The following is a 19,819-nucleotide window of genomic DNA, read 5'->3' on the forward strand; positions in this document are numbered from 1 at the left end:
AAATCCGTGTCCCCCAATCCTTGTACCATCAATTAATGGGAACAGCTGTTCTTTGTCCACTTTATGTAAACTTGTCATAATCTTGTACACCTCTATCAAATCTCCCAGAACCTGAGAAGAAATGACTTGCTGGGTGTCTTCGGGCTGGCATGGACAAGATGGGCCGAATGGCCTCCTTCTGTGCTATAACTTTTCTATGGTTCTATGTGGGAACCATGGCGTCTGGGACAGACCAGGGAGCATTTGAGTGGAGATTGCGCTTCTATCCAGAGTGTAATGGTAATGCTGCTGCACTTTGATACTACTGCTCAGACATGAGCAAGTGTCAGCTCTTAGTTGAATAATATCTAGCCACTGTCACCAATAATTGTTATCACTGTGAATCATTTAAGAGTTTGGGAAAGGGGGACAAAGGGTTAATTAACTCCCTGAACCCCATTTTCTAACATCGCTGTGTCAAAAATAAAATCTCATCTCCCCCTGTGGCTCCTTTACCTTAGAGGGACTCATTTTCTGTTAAAGAGCCTCCCACTCTTCTCTAAAGTGCATAAATCTAATCATGTAAAGCCCAGCAAAATCAAATACTTTTTCTGATAAAAGTTTATTCATGAAACAGAACATGGTTAAAAAGAAGAAAATTACTTAAGGATCAAAGACAACCAGAGTAAAAGGATGTGCACAATGTTCTGGACCCAAATGGTTTCTCTACAGCTCCTCTGTACGCTGTTCCCATCACTCCCCGCTTTGCTCACAGGGGAACTGAACCCCAGGGGTCACGTGACTATCAGCCCCGGTCGCCCCCCCCCACTCCTTCCTCAATTGGTTGGAGGCCCACTTCCCAATCAGCCTTCCAGCATCTTCCTATTAGTCAACACCCATGGCAATTTCTGAAATGCGATGCAGACCCTGTTATTCTCAGCTAAATTCAGCCCTCAGCTCCATCATTGACATGAGCAAGAGACAGAAAGGAGCCAGAGGCTCAAATGGGAGCTCAAAACTTGTGGCTGTAAGCCAACACTAACATTTGTCAGTCAAATACATGTTATTTATATTGGAGTTTTGATTATTAGATTTAGGCACTAGAGGCAAAATGTGGGGAATTTAAAGGATAACTTTCCCTTCCTAACTTTGTATTGTCTATACTGTCAGCCATGGCTTAGTGGATCACACTCATATCTCTGAGTTAGAAGGCTGAGGGCTGAAGACTCACTCCAGGGACCTGAGGACAAAAAGCAAAGTCAATATTCCAAGTGCGAGCACTGAGGGAGTGCTGCACTGTTGGAGCTGCTGTTCTTTGGATGAATTGCTAACTCAAGGGCCCTGTCTACCCCTTTGGGCGGAGATGGAAGTTCCCATGGCCAATAAAGAAGAGCAGGGGAGCTATCCCAGGTGTCCCGGCCAATATTTATCATTCAACATCACTAAAAACAGATCATCTGCTCATTATCACCTTGATGTTTGTGGGGTCTTGCTGTGTGTAAACTGGCTGCCATGTTTCCAACTTTACGACAGTGACTACACTTCAAAAGTACTTCATTTTGTGATGTATTGTGGTTGTGAAAGACACTATATAAATGTAATATCTTAAATTTAAGATTTATATTATCTGATCTTGCGATCTGTAACTTAATTGATTTCAGCCTGCCACTTAATAAATTCACTTTGGTCCAAACAAGATTTTAACCAATTAAGGCAAAGGCAGACTTCTCTGGATAGTAAACTTAAAAAAAAACTTTTTTTATTCATTCATGGGATGTGGGCGTCGCTGGCTAGGCCAGCATTTATTGCCCATCCCTAACTGCCCTTGTTCAGAGGGGCATTTAAGAGTCTGGAGTCACATGCAGGCCAGATCAGGTAAGGGCAGCAGATTTCCTTCCCTGACAATGGTTTCATGAGTCATCACCAGCCTTTTAATCTCAGATTCCTATTGAATTCAAATTCCAACATCTGCCATGGTGGGATTTGAACCCTGGTCCCCAAAGCATTACCCTGGGTCTCTGGATTACTAGTCCAGCGACAATACCACTACACCATTGCCTCCCCCAGACATTATAAGATAAAGGTTTACTTAACGATTTTAAGACATTAACTTTTACAACTTCATGTGGGTGATCAGTCTGTAGAAGCGTCACCCTCTCTGGCTCCTTCTTTGACAGTAATTTCCTTGGAACTCAGCCTTGGGAATCTCCAGTACTTGGCTAGCAAGGAAGACCTTTGGAACCTCTACTTTTATCCCCAAAGTGACCATTACCTCACATCAGAGTGGGGCTTGTTGTAACATGACAATTGGTCAATTTAGTTGCTAGATTAATTGTATTCACAATTACTTACACGACCTTCTCTCATTATCATCGACAGGAAGACAATAGAACTGTTTCATACTATCCCTTTATCTGATTCTATACAATGACAGGTTTTCAGACAGTTTCAAATGTTGAGGCTAATCAGAGCTTGAAGGTCTCTCTTGCCAGTACATTTATCTTCATTGCACATTCTTTACATACACAGCAATGAAGGTTTCACATCTTTACAGTGAATAAAACTCAGTCTTTTACTATAACTACTGATTCATTATTGATTCATTAATTGTAACTCAATTAAGGCTCACTACTTAAACATCTGTTACTGACTGATAGTTAATACAGTAATATTTAATTAATACATTTGGTTAATACAAGATACAGTGGTTCAAAACAACAGATTATGGAAAACAATAGCTTTATTTTTTACTAATCTTGATTGGATTAAACATGAGCCTTATTCTTAAACTGGATTTTGGCAGAATATGATGTCCTATAGCTTATCAAAATTAGAAAATAATTTATTTGTTTAAACAATTTCTGCTAGCTCTGCAGTTTCTAGAAAAAATAAGTTTATATGGTGTTCATTTTTAAAATGCAGATGCACCCTTTATAATATAATTATCTATTACATTGATTCACTAAGTGGTAACTTATTCAAGGTTCATTACTGAATAATCATCTGGTTCATGACTGGCTATTAATACAAAACCAATAGGTATTTAATAAAGAAAAGTTATACAATGGACAAAAGTTTCAAGAAGCCACATGTTAAGAGTTTAAAATGGCTTCCTTGACCTTGTTACTTATAACAGTGAATAGAGGATGAAAGTGATTGAATTTTAAAATGAAATTTGACTATCCCGCCCTGTCTATAGTTTCATACATTACAATGATGAAACTTCAAAACTACTTCATTGGCTGCAGAACACTTTAAGAGGTCCTGTGGTCCTGAGAGGTGCTATAGAAACGTATTGTTTCATAATTGTCCAGAAAATTGGATATATTACACACAATCCCCTCGTCAAGATCATTGATAAAGATTGAACCTTAATTTTGTGTAATAACCACATCTTTGCCACCATTTTGAATACTATGTGAAACTTCAAACACACAATATCCTGAATTATTTGTTTTGAAACACAGCAAGTTGTTGTGATTTGGAACGCACTGCCTGAAAATGGTGCGAGAAGCAGATTCACTTCTATCTTTAAAAAGGGATCTGGACAGATTCTTGAAAGGAAAAGAAAACTGCAGGGCGACTGGATTAATTGGGTTGTTTTTCAAAGAGCCACCATGAGCATGATGGGCATAATGGCCTCCCTCTTTGCTCTGTGAGCCTCGTAGGCATTTAAAGTGAGTGGTCATGACCTGGAATCTGCTTCCACTCGAGGGTAAGAGAAGCGGGGATAATTGGGTGGACAAATAAACCTATAGGTACGTGAGGATGGAACGGGGCAATGGAACTAACTGATTCACTCTGGAGAGCTGGCATGCAATTGATGGGCCGAATGCATAATTCTATGATCTAAAGAGAGCAATTTCATCTACTCCAGTCTCTCCAACTAACTGAAGTCCCTCACCCCTGGTGCCGTTCTCATAAATCCTGTCTCCAGCCTCTCAAAGAATTCACATCTTTCCTTTAATGTATGGTCCATATGTAGGGTTCCATTATAGAGGGATAGAATTGAAAAGCAAGGAGTTTCTGTTCAACTTGTTTGGTTAGACTAACTGGGAGTACTGTCAACATTAGTGATCTCCATTTAGAAAAAGAACAATACCAGAACCGAAAGCATTTTCTTCACTGACACTTTTCAGAAAAAAAGAGAGAAGACTGAAGGGTGACCTGGTGGGAGTCTTTAAGATTATGAAGGGATTCAATAATCCAATAGGGATTTCATGACAAACCTCTTTACCCAGTGAGTGGTGAGAATGTGGAACTTGCTCCCACAGCGAGTGGTGGAGGTGAAAAACATGAAGACATTTAAGCAGAGGTTAGATACATACACGAGGGAGATAGGAATAGAAAGATATGCTGATGGAGGGAGATGAAGCGGAGGCTCATGTGGAGCATAAATACTGACATAGACCAATTGAGTCGACTGGCCTGGCCCCGTGCTGTAGACTCAATGGAACAGAGACAAATGTATTTATTTGTGATCTATCTGTAGTGGTAGGAAAAACACTATTTACTATTTAGGATATAATGAATGTACTTAATCAGCTTTGTGGCTCATTTCAGTGGGAATGTGCACTCCCAGGCTCAAAGAGCATCAGCTCACTGGAAGCAAAGCCGTGAGACCAGCCAGCCCAGCGGAAAGAAGCCCTCTGACCCTCCTACTTCACCAACAGTCAGAATGAACATGGTTCAGTCCTGGATGTGATTAACAACAGCAATAACAGCGGAATCCCTGCAATCATCTGTGAACTCGCTGGTGTCTCATCAAGCTGGATGACTGAGTGAATCCCTTCCCACAAGCGGAGCAGGTGAATGGCCTCTCCTCAGCATGCACTTGCTGGTGCTTCAGCAGGGTGGATGAAAGTCTGAATCTCTTCGCGCAGTTACAGCAGGTGAACGGCCTCTCCCCAGTGTGAATTCGCTGGTGCATCAGCAGGTGGGATGAATCACTGAATCCCTTCCCACACTCAGAGCAGGTGAATGGTCTCTCCCCGGTGTGAACTCGCTGATGTGCCTGCAGGGCGGTTGACTGAGTGAATCCCTTCCCACACTTGGAGCAGGTGAACGGCCTCTCCCCAGTGTGAACTCGCTGGTGTCTCCGCAGGGTGGATAAATGAGTGAATCCCTTCCTACACTTGGAGCAGGTGAACGGCCTCTCCCCTGTGTGAACTCGCCAGTGGGTCAGCAAGTTAGTTGACTGATTGAATCCCTTCCCACACTCAGAGCAAGTGAAAGGTCTCTCCCCGGTATGAAGTCGCTGGTGTGTCAGTAGGCTGGATGACTGAGTGAATCCTTTCCCACAGTCAGAGCAGGTGAATGGCCTCTCCCCAGTGTGAACTCGCTGGTGTGTCAGCAGGCTGGATAACTGAATAAATGCCTTCCCACAGTCAGAGCAGGTGAACGGCCTCTGCCCAGTGTGAACTCGCTGGTGTATCCACAGGGCGGATGACTGAGTGAATTCCTTCCCACACTCGGAGCAGGTGAATGGCCGCTCCCCAGTGTGAAGTCGCTGGTGTGTCAGCAGGCTGGATAACTGAGTAAATGCCTTCCCACAATCAGAGCAGGTGAACGGCCTCTGCCCAGTATGAACTCGCTGGTGTCTCTGCAGGGAAGATGACTGAGTGAATCCCTTCCCACACTCAGAGCAGGTGAATGGTCTCTTCCCGGTGTGAATTCGCTGGTGTATCTGCAGGTTGCCTGAGAGAGTGAATCCCTTCCCACAAACAGGGCAGGTGAATGGTCTCTCCCTGGTGTGACTGCGTCGATGATTTTCCAGTGCAGATGGGTTCTGGAATCCCTTCCCACAGTCCCTACACTTCCATGGTTTCTCCATTGTGTGGGTGTCCTTGTGTCTCTCCAGTTTCAACAATCAGTTGAAAACACTTCTACAAACAGAACACATGTACAGTCTCTCCCTGCTGTTAATGGTCTCATGTTTTTGTCAAGCTGTGTAACCTGTTAAAGCTTTCTCCACAGTCAATGCACTGGAACACTCTCACTTGGGCCTGTGTGTCTCGGTGCTTTTCCAGTCACACTGATGTTAAAAACCTTTTGAAGCAGACAAAACAGACAAACAGTTCTCCTTCTAGATTCAAAGGCCGATGATACTCACATCGTGATGAACCGAGTGACTGTTGACGTGACGTTTGGTTTGAGATTTCAATTTGCAAATCCTCCCCCTCTAATGTCCTGTAAAAGGAGTTTACAAAAGTCATTGCTGTCAGTACAGGGGAGAAATTCAGAACAAACAATTGTAATTTTGATGGAACATTCTTTCCTCTTTCATTCCCCAAAATCTCTGAATCTCCATCCCGCACACTTTCCCTACATTCTCATTCTGCTGTACCGACTATACACCCTCCCAATTTTCCTAAAGGTGCCGATTCAAGCTGATCGACAGATTCATGTTCACCGCTTCCTGTCCTGGAAACGGAGATTATAAGAAATGGGAACAGCAGTAGGCCATTCATACCATCAAGCCTGCTCCGCCATTCAATAAGATCATTTTTGATCTGATGTGGCCTTAACTGCACTTTCCTGCCTGTCCACCATAATCATTGACTCACTTGTTGATCAAAAATCTGTCTAACTCGGCCTTGAATATATTCAATGACCCGGCCTCCACTGCTCTCTATGGAAGAGAATTCCAAAGGCTAACGCTCCTCTGAGAGAATAAATTCCTCCCCATCTCCATCTTAAATAGGAGACCCCTTTTTTAAACTGTGTCCCCTTGTTCTAGATTTCCCCATGAGAGGGAACATTCTCCCAACACCTACTCTGTCCAGCTTCCTCAGAATGCCATTTGTTTCAAAAAGATCACCTCTCATTCTTCTAAACTCCAATGAGTTAAGGCTCAACCTGCTCAGCATTTCTCAGATGACAATCTTTCATCCCAGGAATCAGCCTAGTGAACCTTCTACAAATGGCTTCCAAGCCAGTATATCCCTCCTTAAGGAAGGAATCCAAAACTGTGCAGAATACTCAATGTGTGGCCTCAACAATGCCCTGTGCAGCTATAGTAAGACTTCCTAAAAAATTTCTTTATGTGCAGTGGACCGGACCTGGAATAGGGATAAATGGAGCTTCTAGCAAGTGTAAGTGAGCCACATTGTGAGCCCAACTGATAATCTTTTATTGGGCCTGGGCCTCAGCCGGGAAAATTTGTCTAGGCATTGTGCCTTTTCAATTGAACAAAAGCTACATGGACAACTATTCCTTGTCGTTTCCCCCAGTGGCATCTCTCAACCAACTGGATTTGATTCGGATTTTCTGAATTTAAATAAAAGATAGCCATGATTGTTCCCTGGTGCATACCCCAAAGCAACAACTTGACCTGAGTACACTTGCAAAACAATCCGCTCACTGTTTTACAATATGAATTATTGTTCCCTTTGAAATTTGACATTCTCACATCTATTTTGATGCGTGCAAATGAAAAGCTTCGACAGATTCTCTCTTTTTACAGCAATACTCAATGTCTATATTACTGTACTGTCTCATTAAATACCGGCCAACTACTGGGCAAACCACCCCTTTCATTGAGAGAACTGGGGCAACCTTTCCAGAGTCTGCACCCTCCCGGGATTAACTTCATTTCCTTCAGTTCCTGCAAGTCAACAATTTAAGACCAGAATTAGATTAGAAAGGGAGAAACACTGATTTCCTCACAGATGTTGCCCAGAGGAGGAAGTTTCAGTCTGAAGCTCATTGTCCAACTTCCGCATTGTGATGTCCACAATGGAACCCTGCCTGAATCAGCCAATTAGGAATCACTCTGCTCCGCGGTGACGTGCTGGGGTTCCAGGCGGCAGGGCAGGCCAGGCGCGCGGACACGAGAGCCCCACCCCCACCCCCACCCATTGTTCCCCTTCCTCCTGCACCTTCTCGAGCCAAGGTTTCCAGGCAACCGGCTGGCGGCTCCGGCCAGAGCGAGAAGCCGCGGAGCGAACCCCCACGGCCATGGCTGCTGTCTACGGCGGCCCAAAAGGAGATCGAGAACAAAAACAGAATTACCTGGAAAAACTCAGCAGGTCTGGCAGCATCGGTGGAAAGATAAAAACAAAAAGCTACTGAGAGCGGCTGCTCGTGGCAGCCGCACTGCGCCTGCTCCGGACAACACGGTCAGCAGCGCTTTCTGCGCCTGCGCGCTGGGCTGCCAGCTGAGGGAGTGGGGGGAGGGGAGTTTACTATGCATCTTCCCCTCATTTTCTCCAGAGTTTGGTTTTAAACAGCACAGCGTTTGTTATTAACTTCACACAGACACTTAACCTTCCTCCTCTGTCCAACATCTGTGAATAAAACACTTTCTTTCCCTCCCCTGGGAAGCACAGAGAGTTGTGGGACTCTGTAACTGGAATTAGTGCCAAATATGCTGAGGGGGGAAATGCTGGTGATTTTGTGGAGCCTGTTTTTTATTGTATAAACTGTTTAAAGTCAAATTTATCCTATCTATTCAAATAATATTTGTCTTTTAATGCATGCTTCATTTTTGTTGATTTTAGTTTGATTGTTACAGTATAAGTTTTAAAAGTTAACCTTGTCCTTCGATTTATTCCGTTGAGGATTGTCTGGGAATTTGTTTCTTTTAAGGGGATTGTAACAACATAGATATGTCTAGTGGTGTAATATTGTACAAATTAGATATATTATTTATGCTTCTGTAATAAAGTACATTTATTATTATTTCTAGTCGTGTAATGTAGTACTGCAGCGATGTTATGACACAGCAGTTGGTAAAGGCTGAGTTGTTTAAATCCCAGATAGAAACTTGAACAAATGTCATAACCTATATTTTCAATTGGTATGTTTTGAGATGCAGCTCTGAATTCAGAAATAAAACCACAGTCTCAAAAGGTTTTTTTTAATCTAAACTAACATAAATGTTTATTAATTTAACAAGAAATTAAATACATAGAGATAAAAACAAAAAACTGCGGATGCTGGAAATTCAAAACAGAAACAGAAATACCTGGAAAAACTCAGCAGGTCTGGCAGCATCGGCAGAGAAGAGTACAGTTGACGTTTTGAGTCCTCATGACCCTTCAACAGAACTGTACGGAAACTTACAGAATACTGAAAGGCCTGGATAGAGTGGACGTGGGGAAGATGTTTCCATTAGTAGGAGAGACTAGGACCCGAGGGCACAGCCTCAGAGTAAAGGGAAGACCTTTTAGAACAGAGATGAGGAGAAACTTCTTTAGCCAGAGAGTGGTGAATCTGGAATTCATTGCCACAGAAGGCTGTGGAGGCCAGGTCATTGAGTGTATTTAAGACCGAGATAGATAGGTTCTTGGGTGGTAAGGGGATCAAAGGTTATGGGGTGAAGGCGGGAGAATGGGGTTGAGAAACTTAACAGCCATGATTGAATGGCGGAGCAGACTCGATGGGCCGAATGGCCTAATTTCTACTCCTAAGTCTTATGGTATTATGGGATCAGTGCTGTCACCTCAACCATTTACAACCTATACTAATGACGTGGTTGAATGGGCCGAGTGTATTGCAGCCACATTTGCTGACAATACAAAGATGGGTAGGAAATCAAATTGTGAGGAAACAAAGAGCTAGATTAAGTGAATGGGAAAACACTTGCAGATGGTGCATTATTTGGGAAAATGTGAGGGTTTTCACTTTGACAAGAAGAATAGAAAATCAGAAATTATTTAAGTAGAGAGAGACTGCAGAATGCTGTAGTACAGAGGGACCTTGGGGTCCTGGCACATAAATCTCAAAAAGTTAGCATGCAGGTACAGCAAGAAATTAGGAAGGTAACTGGAATGTTGGCATTTATTGCAAGAGGGTTGGAGTATAAAAGTAGGGAAGTTTTGCTACAGCTGTACTGGGCATTGGTGAAACCACACCTAGAGTACTGTGTACAGTTTTGGTCTCCTTACTTAAGGAGGGATATACCCAGCGTGTCCACTCTGAACCAGGTTTGCTGCTCCCTCTGTGTCCAGCACTGTCTGCATCCCAGGCATAAGGAAATGGAATTTCAAAAGAAGGAAGGAATTTGTCAGCATTTGAAAGACATTCACAGAGAATTGAAGGGCTCCTTGGATGGCAAGCTGTAACTAGTAGGGTGCCACAGGGTTCAGTCCTTGGGCCCCAACTATTTACAATCTATATTAATGATTTGGATTCAGGGATAGAAGGTACAATAGCTAACTTTGCAGATGACACCAAAAATAGGTGGGAAAGTAAGTTGCAATGAAGAAATAAAAAATTTACAAATGGATATGGACAGGTTAGGTGAATGGGCCAAAATTTGGCAGATGGAGTTGAATGTGGATAAGTGTGAGGTTATCCACTTTGGTCAGAAGAATAAAAAGTCGACTTATTATTTAAATGGAGAGAAACTTCAGAATGCTTCAGTGCAGAGGGATCTGGGTGTCCTCGTGCATGAATCGTTGAAAGCTAGTATGCAGGTACAGCAGGTAATAAGGAAGACAAATGGAATTTTGGCATTTATTGCTAAAGGAATAGAGTATAAAAATAGGGAAGTATTGTTGCAACTGTACAAGGCATTGGTGAGACCGCACCTGGAGTATTGTGCACAGTTTTGGTCCCCTTACTTGCGGAAGGATGTTGTTGCATTGGAGGCAGGTCAGAGGAGGTTCACTAGATTGATTCCAGAGATGCGGGGCTTGTCTTATGAGGAGAGATTGAGCAGTTTAGGCCTATACTCGCTAGAGTGTAGAAGGATGAGAGGAGATCTAATTGGGGTATAAAAGATGCTAAAGGGGATAGACAAAGTAGACATGAGCAGATGTTTCCCCTTGTGGGGCATTGTAGAACAAGAGGCCATAGTTTTAGGCTAAAGGGTGGTAGATTTAAATCAGAGATGAGGAGGAATTACTTTTCTCAAAGGGTCGTGAATCTGTGGAATTCACTACCTCAGAGTGCAGGGGATGCCGGGACACTGAATAAATTTAAGGAGGAGATAGACAGATTTTTAATTAGTAAAGAGTTGAAAGGTTATGGGGGGAGGGCGGGAAATTGGAGTTCAGGCCGAAATGAGATCAATTAAGATCGTATTGAATGGTGGGGCAGGCTCGAGAGGCTGAATTGCCTATTCCTGCTAAGAGTTGAGATCTTTCTTTATTCTTGGAGAGTTGGACATCAGACTGCCTCCTTTCAATATGGAGCTGCATTGTAGGGCTGGGACCACCTTTGAAGGAGCTGCCAATGAGTCCCACTCCCCTGCCCTTTCCCCACAGCCTTCATTAGAATCATAGAATGGTTACAGCATAGAAGGAGGTCATTCGGCCCATCATGTCCTTGCCCATGCCAGCTTTCCGAAAGAGCTACTCAGCCAGTCCCACTCCCCGGCCCTGCACATTTTTTCTGTTCAGATAATTATCCAATTCTGTTTGAAAGGCATGATTGAACCTTCCTCCACCCCACTCTCAGTCAGTGCACTCCAGATTCTAACCACTCACTGCATAAACAGGGTTTTCCTCATGTCACCATTGCTTCTTTTTCAATTCATCTTTAACCCATGTCCTCTGGTCCTCAGCCCTTCTGCCACTAGGAATCGTTTCTCCCTGTCTACTCTGTCCAGATCCCTCATGATTTTGAGCATTTTTATCAAATCTCCTCTGAATCTTCTTTTCTCTAAACAGATCAGCCCCATCTTTTCCAATCTATCCTCATAACTGCAGTTTCTCATCCCTGGATCCATTCTCAATAATCTGTTCTGCATCCTCTTCAATACCTTCACATCCTTCCTAAAGTGTGGTATCCAGAATTGGACACAATACTCCAGTTGAGGTTGAACCAGTGTTTTGTTCTGATTTCTCATAACTTCCTTGTTATCTCAGAGAGTTGAACACCAGCCTTTCTCCTGTCGACATATAGCTGCCTTATAGGGTTGTGATCACCTTTGAAAGAGCTGACAATTAGCCCACACTCCCCTGCCCTTTCCCCAGAGCCCTGCAGACTTTACCTTTTAACTGGAGATCTAACTCACTTTGGAAAGTTGTTATTGAATCTGCTCCTATCCCCTTTCAGGCAGAACGTCTCAGGTCATAACTTATTGAATAAAAAATGGTTCCTGATTTTTGCCAATTATTTGATGTGATGTGTTTAATTGTTGGTTTCCTGTTAAAGACATTTCCTGAGTGGATTTAAGGGAACACGCTCGTGATATCTCAGAGAGACCAAACACACGACGCGCTGTATATTTGAAACAAAGCTGATTTATTTGATGTATTAAAATAGTAAACACCAGCCACATTACAGAAGATTGGTGAAAAAAGAGACATGACTAAGCTTTTTGTCTTGCACTCATCAGGACAATTCACAATGTTCAGCACCACTCGTGACTCCTCAGATACTGAAACAGTCCATGTCCAAATGCAGCAAGACCTGGACAATATCCAGGTTTTGGCTGACAAATGGCAAGTAACATTCACGCCACACAAGTGTCAGGCAATGACCATCTCCAAAAATAGAGAATCCAACCATCGCCCACCGCTGTATCCCCCACTATCAACATCCTGGGGGTTACCATCTGCTAATTAGTTTAAATCTAAGCCCTCTAGTCATTGATATCTCTGTTAACAGAAATAAGTCCTTCCTATCCACTCTATCTGTGCCCCTCATAATTTTATACACCTCAGTTAAATCTCCCCTCAGCCTCCTCTGTTCCAAAGAAAACAACCCCAACCTTATCGTTAAAATTCGCCATTCCTGTCAATATCCTCATAAATCTCCTCCGTACCCTCTCTGGTGTGAACACATCCTTCCTGTAATGCACTGACCAGAACTGTAGTCAGTAGTCCAGCTGTGGTCCAACTAGTTGTTTATTCAGCTCTAGTATAACCTCCCTGATCATATAATAAAAACAGAAAACGCTGGAAATACTCAGCAGCTCTGGCAGCATCTATGGAGAGAGAGGAGTTTCAGGTCTGTGATCTTTCATCAACCGAAAATGCTAGAAATATTCCCTGTTCTTGTATTCTATGTCTCAGTTAATAACAGAAAGTATCCTGTCTGCCTTTTTAAACACCTTATCTACCTCGCCTGTCCCCTTCAGGGATCTGTGGACATGCACTCCAATGTCCCTCTGTTCACCTACACTTCTCACCATCATACCAGTAATATTCTTTACCTTTGCCATGTTTGCCCTCCCCAAATGTATTTATTACCTCACACTTCTCGAGGATGATCTCCATTTGCTACTTTTCTGCCCACCTGATCATTCTATTGACACCTTCCGACAGTCTACAGCTTTCTTTCTCACTGTTAATGACAAGGTTGAAAATGTCTTAATCATGTCCCCATGTTAAAGTCTAAAGCAGTGATATATACCACAGAAGCATGGCATCCTGTGCTGAGCCATCCAGAACTCCACTGGAAACAGCCTTGTGGTCCCAAAACCACCTCTTGACCATTCCCCTTTGCCTCCCGCTGCTCCAGCTGATGACACTTCCTGCACTTGTGATTGTCCAGCACAGAGATGCATCCTGATTTTCCCACATGGAACTGGATGCGCACTCTACAGGAATTAGATGCCCTGCCATGCCTTTATTTATCTGATTATTAACTCATTTAAACAAAATAAGCTAATCATTAAAATAAATAAAGATTCATCAGCTACCCACCAATCAGCTTCTTCCATTGTGCTAAAGTCACCTTATTTTTTTAGAGGGAATTAACAAAAATGTTTTTCTTAACTCTTATCATCTAAACACCTCAGAGTTTAATTTACTGAAAAAATCAGACTTCTTCACTGTTTCAACCCATTGTTAGTTAGCTTTATCATTATCCCCTAGATTTGATTAATTGAATACTGACTGCAATTCTATGATAAATTATCAATTTGTCTTTAGTTTTAGGCTAATTGATTACTTTATAGTTGATTAATGCAGTGACCAAGGCCATACTCAGTACTCTAGCTGTGCTCTAACAAGTGTTTTACACAATTCTAACATAATCTCCCTGCTCTTATATTCTAGGCCTCAGGCAAGAAAGTGTCCCAAATGCCTTCCTGACCACCTGATCTACCTGTCCAGCCACATTCAGGGATCTGTGGATGTGCACTCCGAGGTCTCTCTGTTCCTCTGTAGTTCTCAGCGTCATCCCTTTTATTTTCATTCCCTTCTCTTGTTTGCCCTCCCCAATTTCATTATCACACACTGCTCCAGATTGATTTACATTTACCAATTTTCTGCTCTGCTCATCTGACCAGTCCATTGATGTTTTCCTGCAGTCCACAGCTTTCTTCCTCATTGTCAACCACACCAGCAATGTTGACATCATCTGCAATCTTCTTGCTCATTGCCCCTACATTTAAGTCTAAATCATTGATATAAACTACAAATTGTGGAACCCCACTGAAAACTGAAAACAGGCATCCAGACATGATTCAGTCCTGCATGTGAATAAATGTAGCAATTACATCAGAATCCAACCCCTGCTGTCGCATATGAACTTGCTGGTGTCTCAGCAGGTTGTTTGACTGAGCGAATCTCTTCCCACACACGGAGCAGGTGAACGGCCTCTCCCCAGTATGAACTCGCTGGTGTGTCAGCAGATTCTGTTTACTTTTAAATCTCTTCTCACAGTCAGAACATTTAAAAGGTCTCTGATCAGTGTGAACAAGTTGATGTGTAGTGAGATGAGATGACTGAGTGAATCTTTTGCCACACTCAAGGCAAGTATATGGTCTCTCCCCAGTATGAACTCGCTGGTGTATCAGAAGGTCAGATGAATCAATGAATTCCTGTTCACATTCACTGCAGGTGAATGGCCTCTCCCCAGTGTGAACTCGATGGTGTCTCAGCAGGTGGGCTAACCGAGTGAATCCCTTCCCACAGATAGAGCAGATGAATGGCCTCTCCCCAGTGTGAGTGTGTTGGTGTTTCAGAAGATCCTTTCTGCTTTTAAATTTTTTCTCACAGTCAGGACAATTAAAAGGTCTCTGCTCGGTGTGAACAAATTGGTGTGTCAGAAGGTGGGATGAAGAAATGAATCTCTTCCCACACACGGAGCAGGTGAATGGCCTCTCGCCAGTGTGAATGTGTTCATGGTTCAGTAAATCCTTTTTACTTTTAAAGCTCTTCTCACAGTCAGAACATTTAAAAGGTCTCTTATCAGTGTGAACAAGTTGGTGTGTCAGGACGTGGGATGACTGAGTGAATCCTTTCCTACACACATTGCAGGTGAATGGCCTCTCCCCAGTGTGAGTGTGTTGGTGTGTCAGTAGATCCTTTCTGCTTATAAATCTCTTCTCACAGTCAGAACATTTAAACGGTCTCTCATCAGAGTGAGCACGATGGTGAGTCCGGAGGTTTGACAAAGCATTAAATCCCTTTCCACATTCAAGGCAGGTGAATGGCCTCTTGCCAGTATGAACATGCTGGTGTGTGTAGAGACTGGATGACTGAGTGAATCCCTTCCCACACACGGAGCAAGTGAACGGTCTCTCCCCAGTGTGACTGCGTCGATGAGTTTCCACCTCAGATGGGGAATTGAAACCCTTCCCACAGTCCCCACATTTCCATGGTTTCCCCATGGTGCGGGTGTCCTTGTGTCTCCCCAGGTTGGACGACCAGTTGAAGCCCAGCCCCACACCCACACACAACACGTGTACAGTCCCTTCCCGCTGTGAACAGTGTGATGTTTTTTCAGGCTGTGTAACTGGTTAAAGCTCTTTCCACAGTCAGTTCACTGGAAAACTCTCACTCGGGGTGTGTGTGTCTGTCTTCGTGCTTTTCCAGTCACACTGATGTTTGAAACATTTTCCCACAGATAGAACAGCCAAACATTTCTCCTTGCACATTCAAAGGCCAATGATATTCGGATCCTGATGAATCAAGTGACTCTGTCAGATCTTGATGTGATGTTTGGTTTGAATTTCCCATCTGCAAATCCAACCCTCCGAATACCCTGTAAATGAAGTTTAAATTGAAATACTCAAAATATGCAACAGACAAACAGGCCATTCTGTCCAACTGTTCTGCTAGTTTTATGCTTCTCCCCCCATTTCATGCAAATCATCTCAGCCTTTCAGCTTATCTTTCTAATCCCTTTTCTTCCATGTACTCATCTAGTCTCCTGTTGAAACTATCACAATTTTTCTCCCTCAATGGTTTCCTGTGAGTTCCATATTCTCACCACTCTCTGAATGAAGACATTTCAAGTGGAAACATTGTCTCCATATCTACCCCGTCCAACCCATTGATCATTGTAAAGCCCTCTATCAGCTCCTCCCTCTCCCTTTTTCTAAAGAAAAGATGCCCCAACCCAAACCTTCCCAACACCTGTAATTTTTTTTTTGGTTTACAAAATTCATCAGTTGGCCCAGGATAGAAATTGAGAAGAGACACACATTTCTGTCGGTTTGAGTTTGCTGTGTGTAAATCCTCCTCTTCTAACCCCCTGTGAAAGGAGTTTCCAAAACCCATCCCTGTCAGTCCAGGATAGAAATTCACAACATTCTCCCCTCCTGCTCTGGGTTTGTCACCGGGACATTTCCTCTCGGCTCCGCTCTGTGCAAACGGAGAACCGGTAGCTTCTCATTTGGGGTTTGCAGTTTACACAACATGTTTCCGGAGCCTCTCCGTCCACCCGCCGGATCCATCGCTCTTTCCGCCCCCGCCATTCCCCCCTCTACCCATTGTGGATCCGGGAGAGAAGCGTCTGTCCCTGGTCATCTGACACTGCGCATGCTCCCAACACTGGGCAGCACTGCGCCTGCGCGCTGCTCCTCTGTGGTAATGGACAGGGGACATTCTCCACCGCGGGGGATGCTGGGTAAAAGTGCTGCCATAGAGAACCCCAATTATGAACAGGTTTTTCTTTGCTTTCACACTGGGGTCGGATGGCCAATAAATAAGATTAAATTCGTGCTGGTTTTCCTCAATTAACCCACATTTATCGATGTGATTATTAATTTTATCCCGAATCATTGCTTCTAGAATTTTCCCCACCACGGAGGTTAAACTGACTGGCCTGTAGTTATTGGGCTTATCTTTACTTTTTTTCAACAAAGTTATAACGTTTGCAATCCTCCAGTCCTCTGGAACTACCTCTGAGTCTAAGTGAAATTGGAAAATTATGGCCAGTGCCTCTGAAATTTCCACTCTCACTTCCCTCATTATCCATGGATGCAACTCATCCAGTCCATGTTCATTATTAACTTTAAATATTGACTGTCTATCTAGTCTCTTCTTCCTATCAATTTTAAATACTTCTAGTGTTTTACTTACCTCTTTCACCGTGGCCATATAGCATCTTCTTCCTTGGTAAAGACAGATACAAAATATTCTTACAAAAGCTCTCTGTGCCCAACCTGCCTTTTTTAGGAAATAAATTGATCATTACTTCTCTCTGCCAACCTAACTTTCTCTCTTTCTATATATCTGTCTTTCTCATTCTGCATCATTCTCCATTCTCCATCAATCCCACTCTTTACAGTCTTTGGAAAATATATTGTCCTTCAATAGAAACAGGAGGGTGTCATTCAACCCCTTGACGCTACTCTGAATTCACTAAGAGAATTGCTGATCTGCCTAGCAGCATCGTTCCCTTACTTCCATCTTCCTCGCTCAACAAAAGCAGGAACAACCCTGGCAAAAAAACTCCCAGGAGGAGGTTGGGTGTGGGAGGCTCAATTCCACTTGAGCATTCGTTGACTGAACCTAAGTCCAACACCATAATCACTCGACCAACCTGCTGCATTGGAACCTTTTGCTGACCACTCATTCGGCCTTTCAGTGAACGAGACAGAACACATTCCAATGGTCACGATGAGTTTCTTTTTCTCAAATGTTCCTTCATTCTATTTTCATCAGTCTCCAATTTGAAATGACTGAAAAGTTCCTCTCAGTATTATAACTGAGAATGTGTCTATCTGCTCAGCATTAACTGAACACGGTAAGAGAGATGCTTTGGGATTATTTGAACTTGGTTTCAGCCCATGCACCCAGTGGTTCACTGAGGGCTCAGTGATACACGTGCTACTGACATATCACTTGTCTGTGATTACGGATATCCGGTAACATGATGGTTGTGAACTTAATGTTGTTTATCATGTTTTGCTTCAAGATTCAAACATCCACCTTCAAGTTTGACATGTGGGGAATCTTCTCTGTTGCAGAGAGCTCGCTGACTTTCCAGAGACTCATCAGAGGTTTCAATGATGATGATGATGGCGATCATTACTATTATTTCATGTCAATATAACCAAGACAAAGTGGATAGTGGAGGGGATCCTCTTATGACAGATGATGAGGAAAGTAATGCCACACCATCTTGCACCTTAAAATCGTAGACCTCATGTGTGCCGGCATCGTCAGAATGTCATTAAACTTTCACAATGTCACAATAGAATGTCATTCCCACTCGGTCTGTAACAGTGGAACCATCCCTCCTGTGAGCAGGCTCGGGGTCAGAGAGTCATAGAATTATACAGCACAGAAAAAGGCCCTTCGGCCCATTGCGTCCATGCTGGCCATCAAGCACCTATCTATTCTAATCCTATTTCCCAGCACTTGGCCCGCAGCCCTGTATGTAATGGCGTTTTAAGTACTCACCAAAATACTTCTTAAATGTTGTCAGGGTTCCTGCCTCTACCACCCCCTCAGGCAGTGTGTTGCAGATTCCAACCATCCCCTGTGTGAAAATATTTTTCCTCAAATCCCCTCTAAAGATCCTGCCCCTTACCTTAAATCTCCGCCCCCTGGTTATTGACACCTCCGCTGAGGGGAAAAGTTTCTTCTTATCTACCCTATCTATGCCCCTCATAATTTTGTACACCTCTATCAGGTCCCCACTCAGCCTTCTCTGCTCTATGGAAAACAGCCCTAGCCGATCCAGTCTCCCTTTATAGCTGAAACACTCTAGCCTAGGCAACATCCTGGTGAATCTCCTCTGCACCCTCTCCAGTGCAATCACATCCTTCCTATAGTGTGGCGCCCAGAATTGCACAGATTACTCCAGATGTGGCCCAACTAGTGTTTTATACAGCTCCAACATAACCCCCCTGCTCTTATATTCTATGCCTCGACTAAAAAAGGCAAGTATCCCTGAGGTATACCACTCATCACAGCCTTCCAATCACAAAAACAACTTTGGACCATCACCCTCTGCCTCCTGCCACTAAGCCAATTTTGGATCCAATTTGCCAAATTGCAGAGCTCGAAATCGGACTAAATTAACCACATTAACTATGTGGGGGCTGCAGCTGACCGACGCTGCAGTGTACTGCTGCTCCCTGAGGCTCACAGTGACAGAAAACAGTGAAACTCTCATACAGAACTTCCCCCACTCTGGATGCCTGGGCCCCAGCTGCTGAAGCGTGATATAGGGGCGGTCAGATGCTGACACGGTGCTGAGTCACGCCCTTGTGAGCTGACACACATGGAGACGGAGCCAGGAAGCAGCCCCTTGTGTGAAAGACTCACAACAGACTGATTATTTGACACTGGGAAGTGTTCTTGAGTGTCAGCAATCTCTGTCTCGGTGTGTATCTGAACATTGAATCCTGGTTTTAAAGGGAGAAGTGTTTGATCAGAGGCTGGAAGGAAGGTTTAACCTGTACATTGATTGTCTGATGGGTCATTCTGTCCGATTGGATTCTACAGTTTGTTTTCTCAGCTGCTCCTGGAGACAGTTGGGTGACAGTTTAAGCCGAGTTTCTATCTGACACCCAACAGACAGGAGCTCCCAGCCACAGTCCAAAGGCAGTTTGTGTACAGGGGTGAGACAGTTTTCCATCACTGTGAGTCTCAGTGAGAGTGCAGTGTGAATACGCTGGTGTCTCAGCAGGTCATTGCTTTTTGTAAAGGTATTCTCACATTCAGAATATTGGAACAGAGTGAACACATTGGTGTTCAGT

General features: G+C 43.5%; 2 protein-coding genes across 2 annotated transcripts in view; one reads left to right on the forward strand and one right to left on the reverse strand.

Annotated features, from left to right (window-relative positions):
• Positions 1 to 19,819, forward strand: part of LOC144676913 (uncharacterized) — a 49,743-nt gene that overhangs the window by 23,719 nt on the left and 6,205 nt on the right.
• LOC144676915 (uncharacterized) lies at positions 4,632 to 5,863 on the reverse strand. Its single transcript, XM_078537230.1, has one exon. The coding sequence runs from the start codon at positions 5,810 to 5,812 to the stop codon at positions 4,718 to 4,720; it is 1,095 nt and encodes a 364-aa protein (XP_078393356.1). The 5' UTR covers positions 5,813 to 5,863; the 3' UTR covers positions 4,632 to 4,717.

Source organism: Cetorhinus maximus, unplaced genomic scaffold (genome assembly GCF_964194155.1).
Source record: "Cetorhinus maximus unplaced genomic scaffold, sCetMax3.hap1.1 HAP1_SCAFFOLD_2077, whole genome shotgun sequence".
Lineage (NCBI taxonomy): Eukaryota > Metazoa > Chordata > Chondrichthyes > Lamniformes > Cetorhinidae > Cetorhinus > Cetorhinus maximus.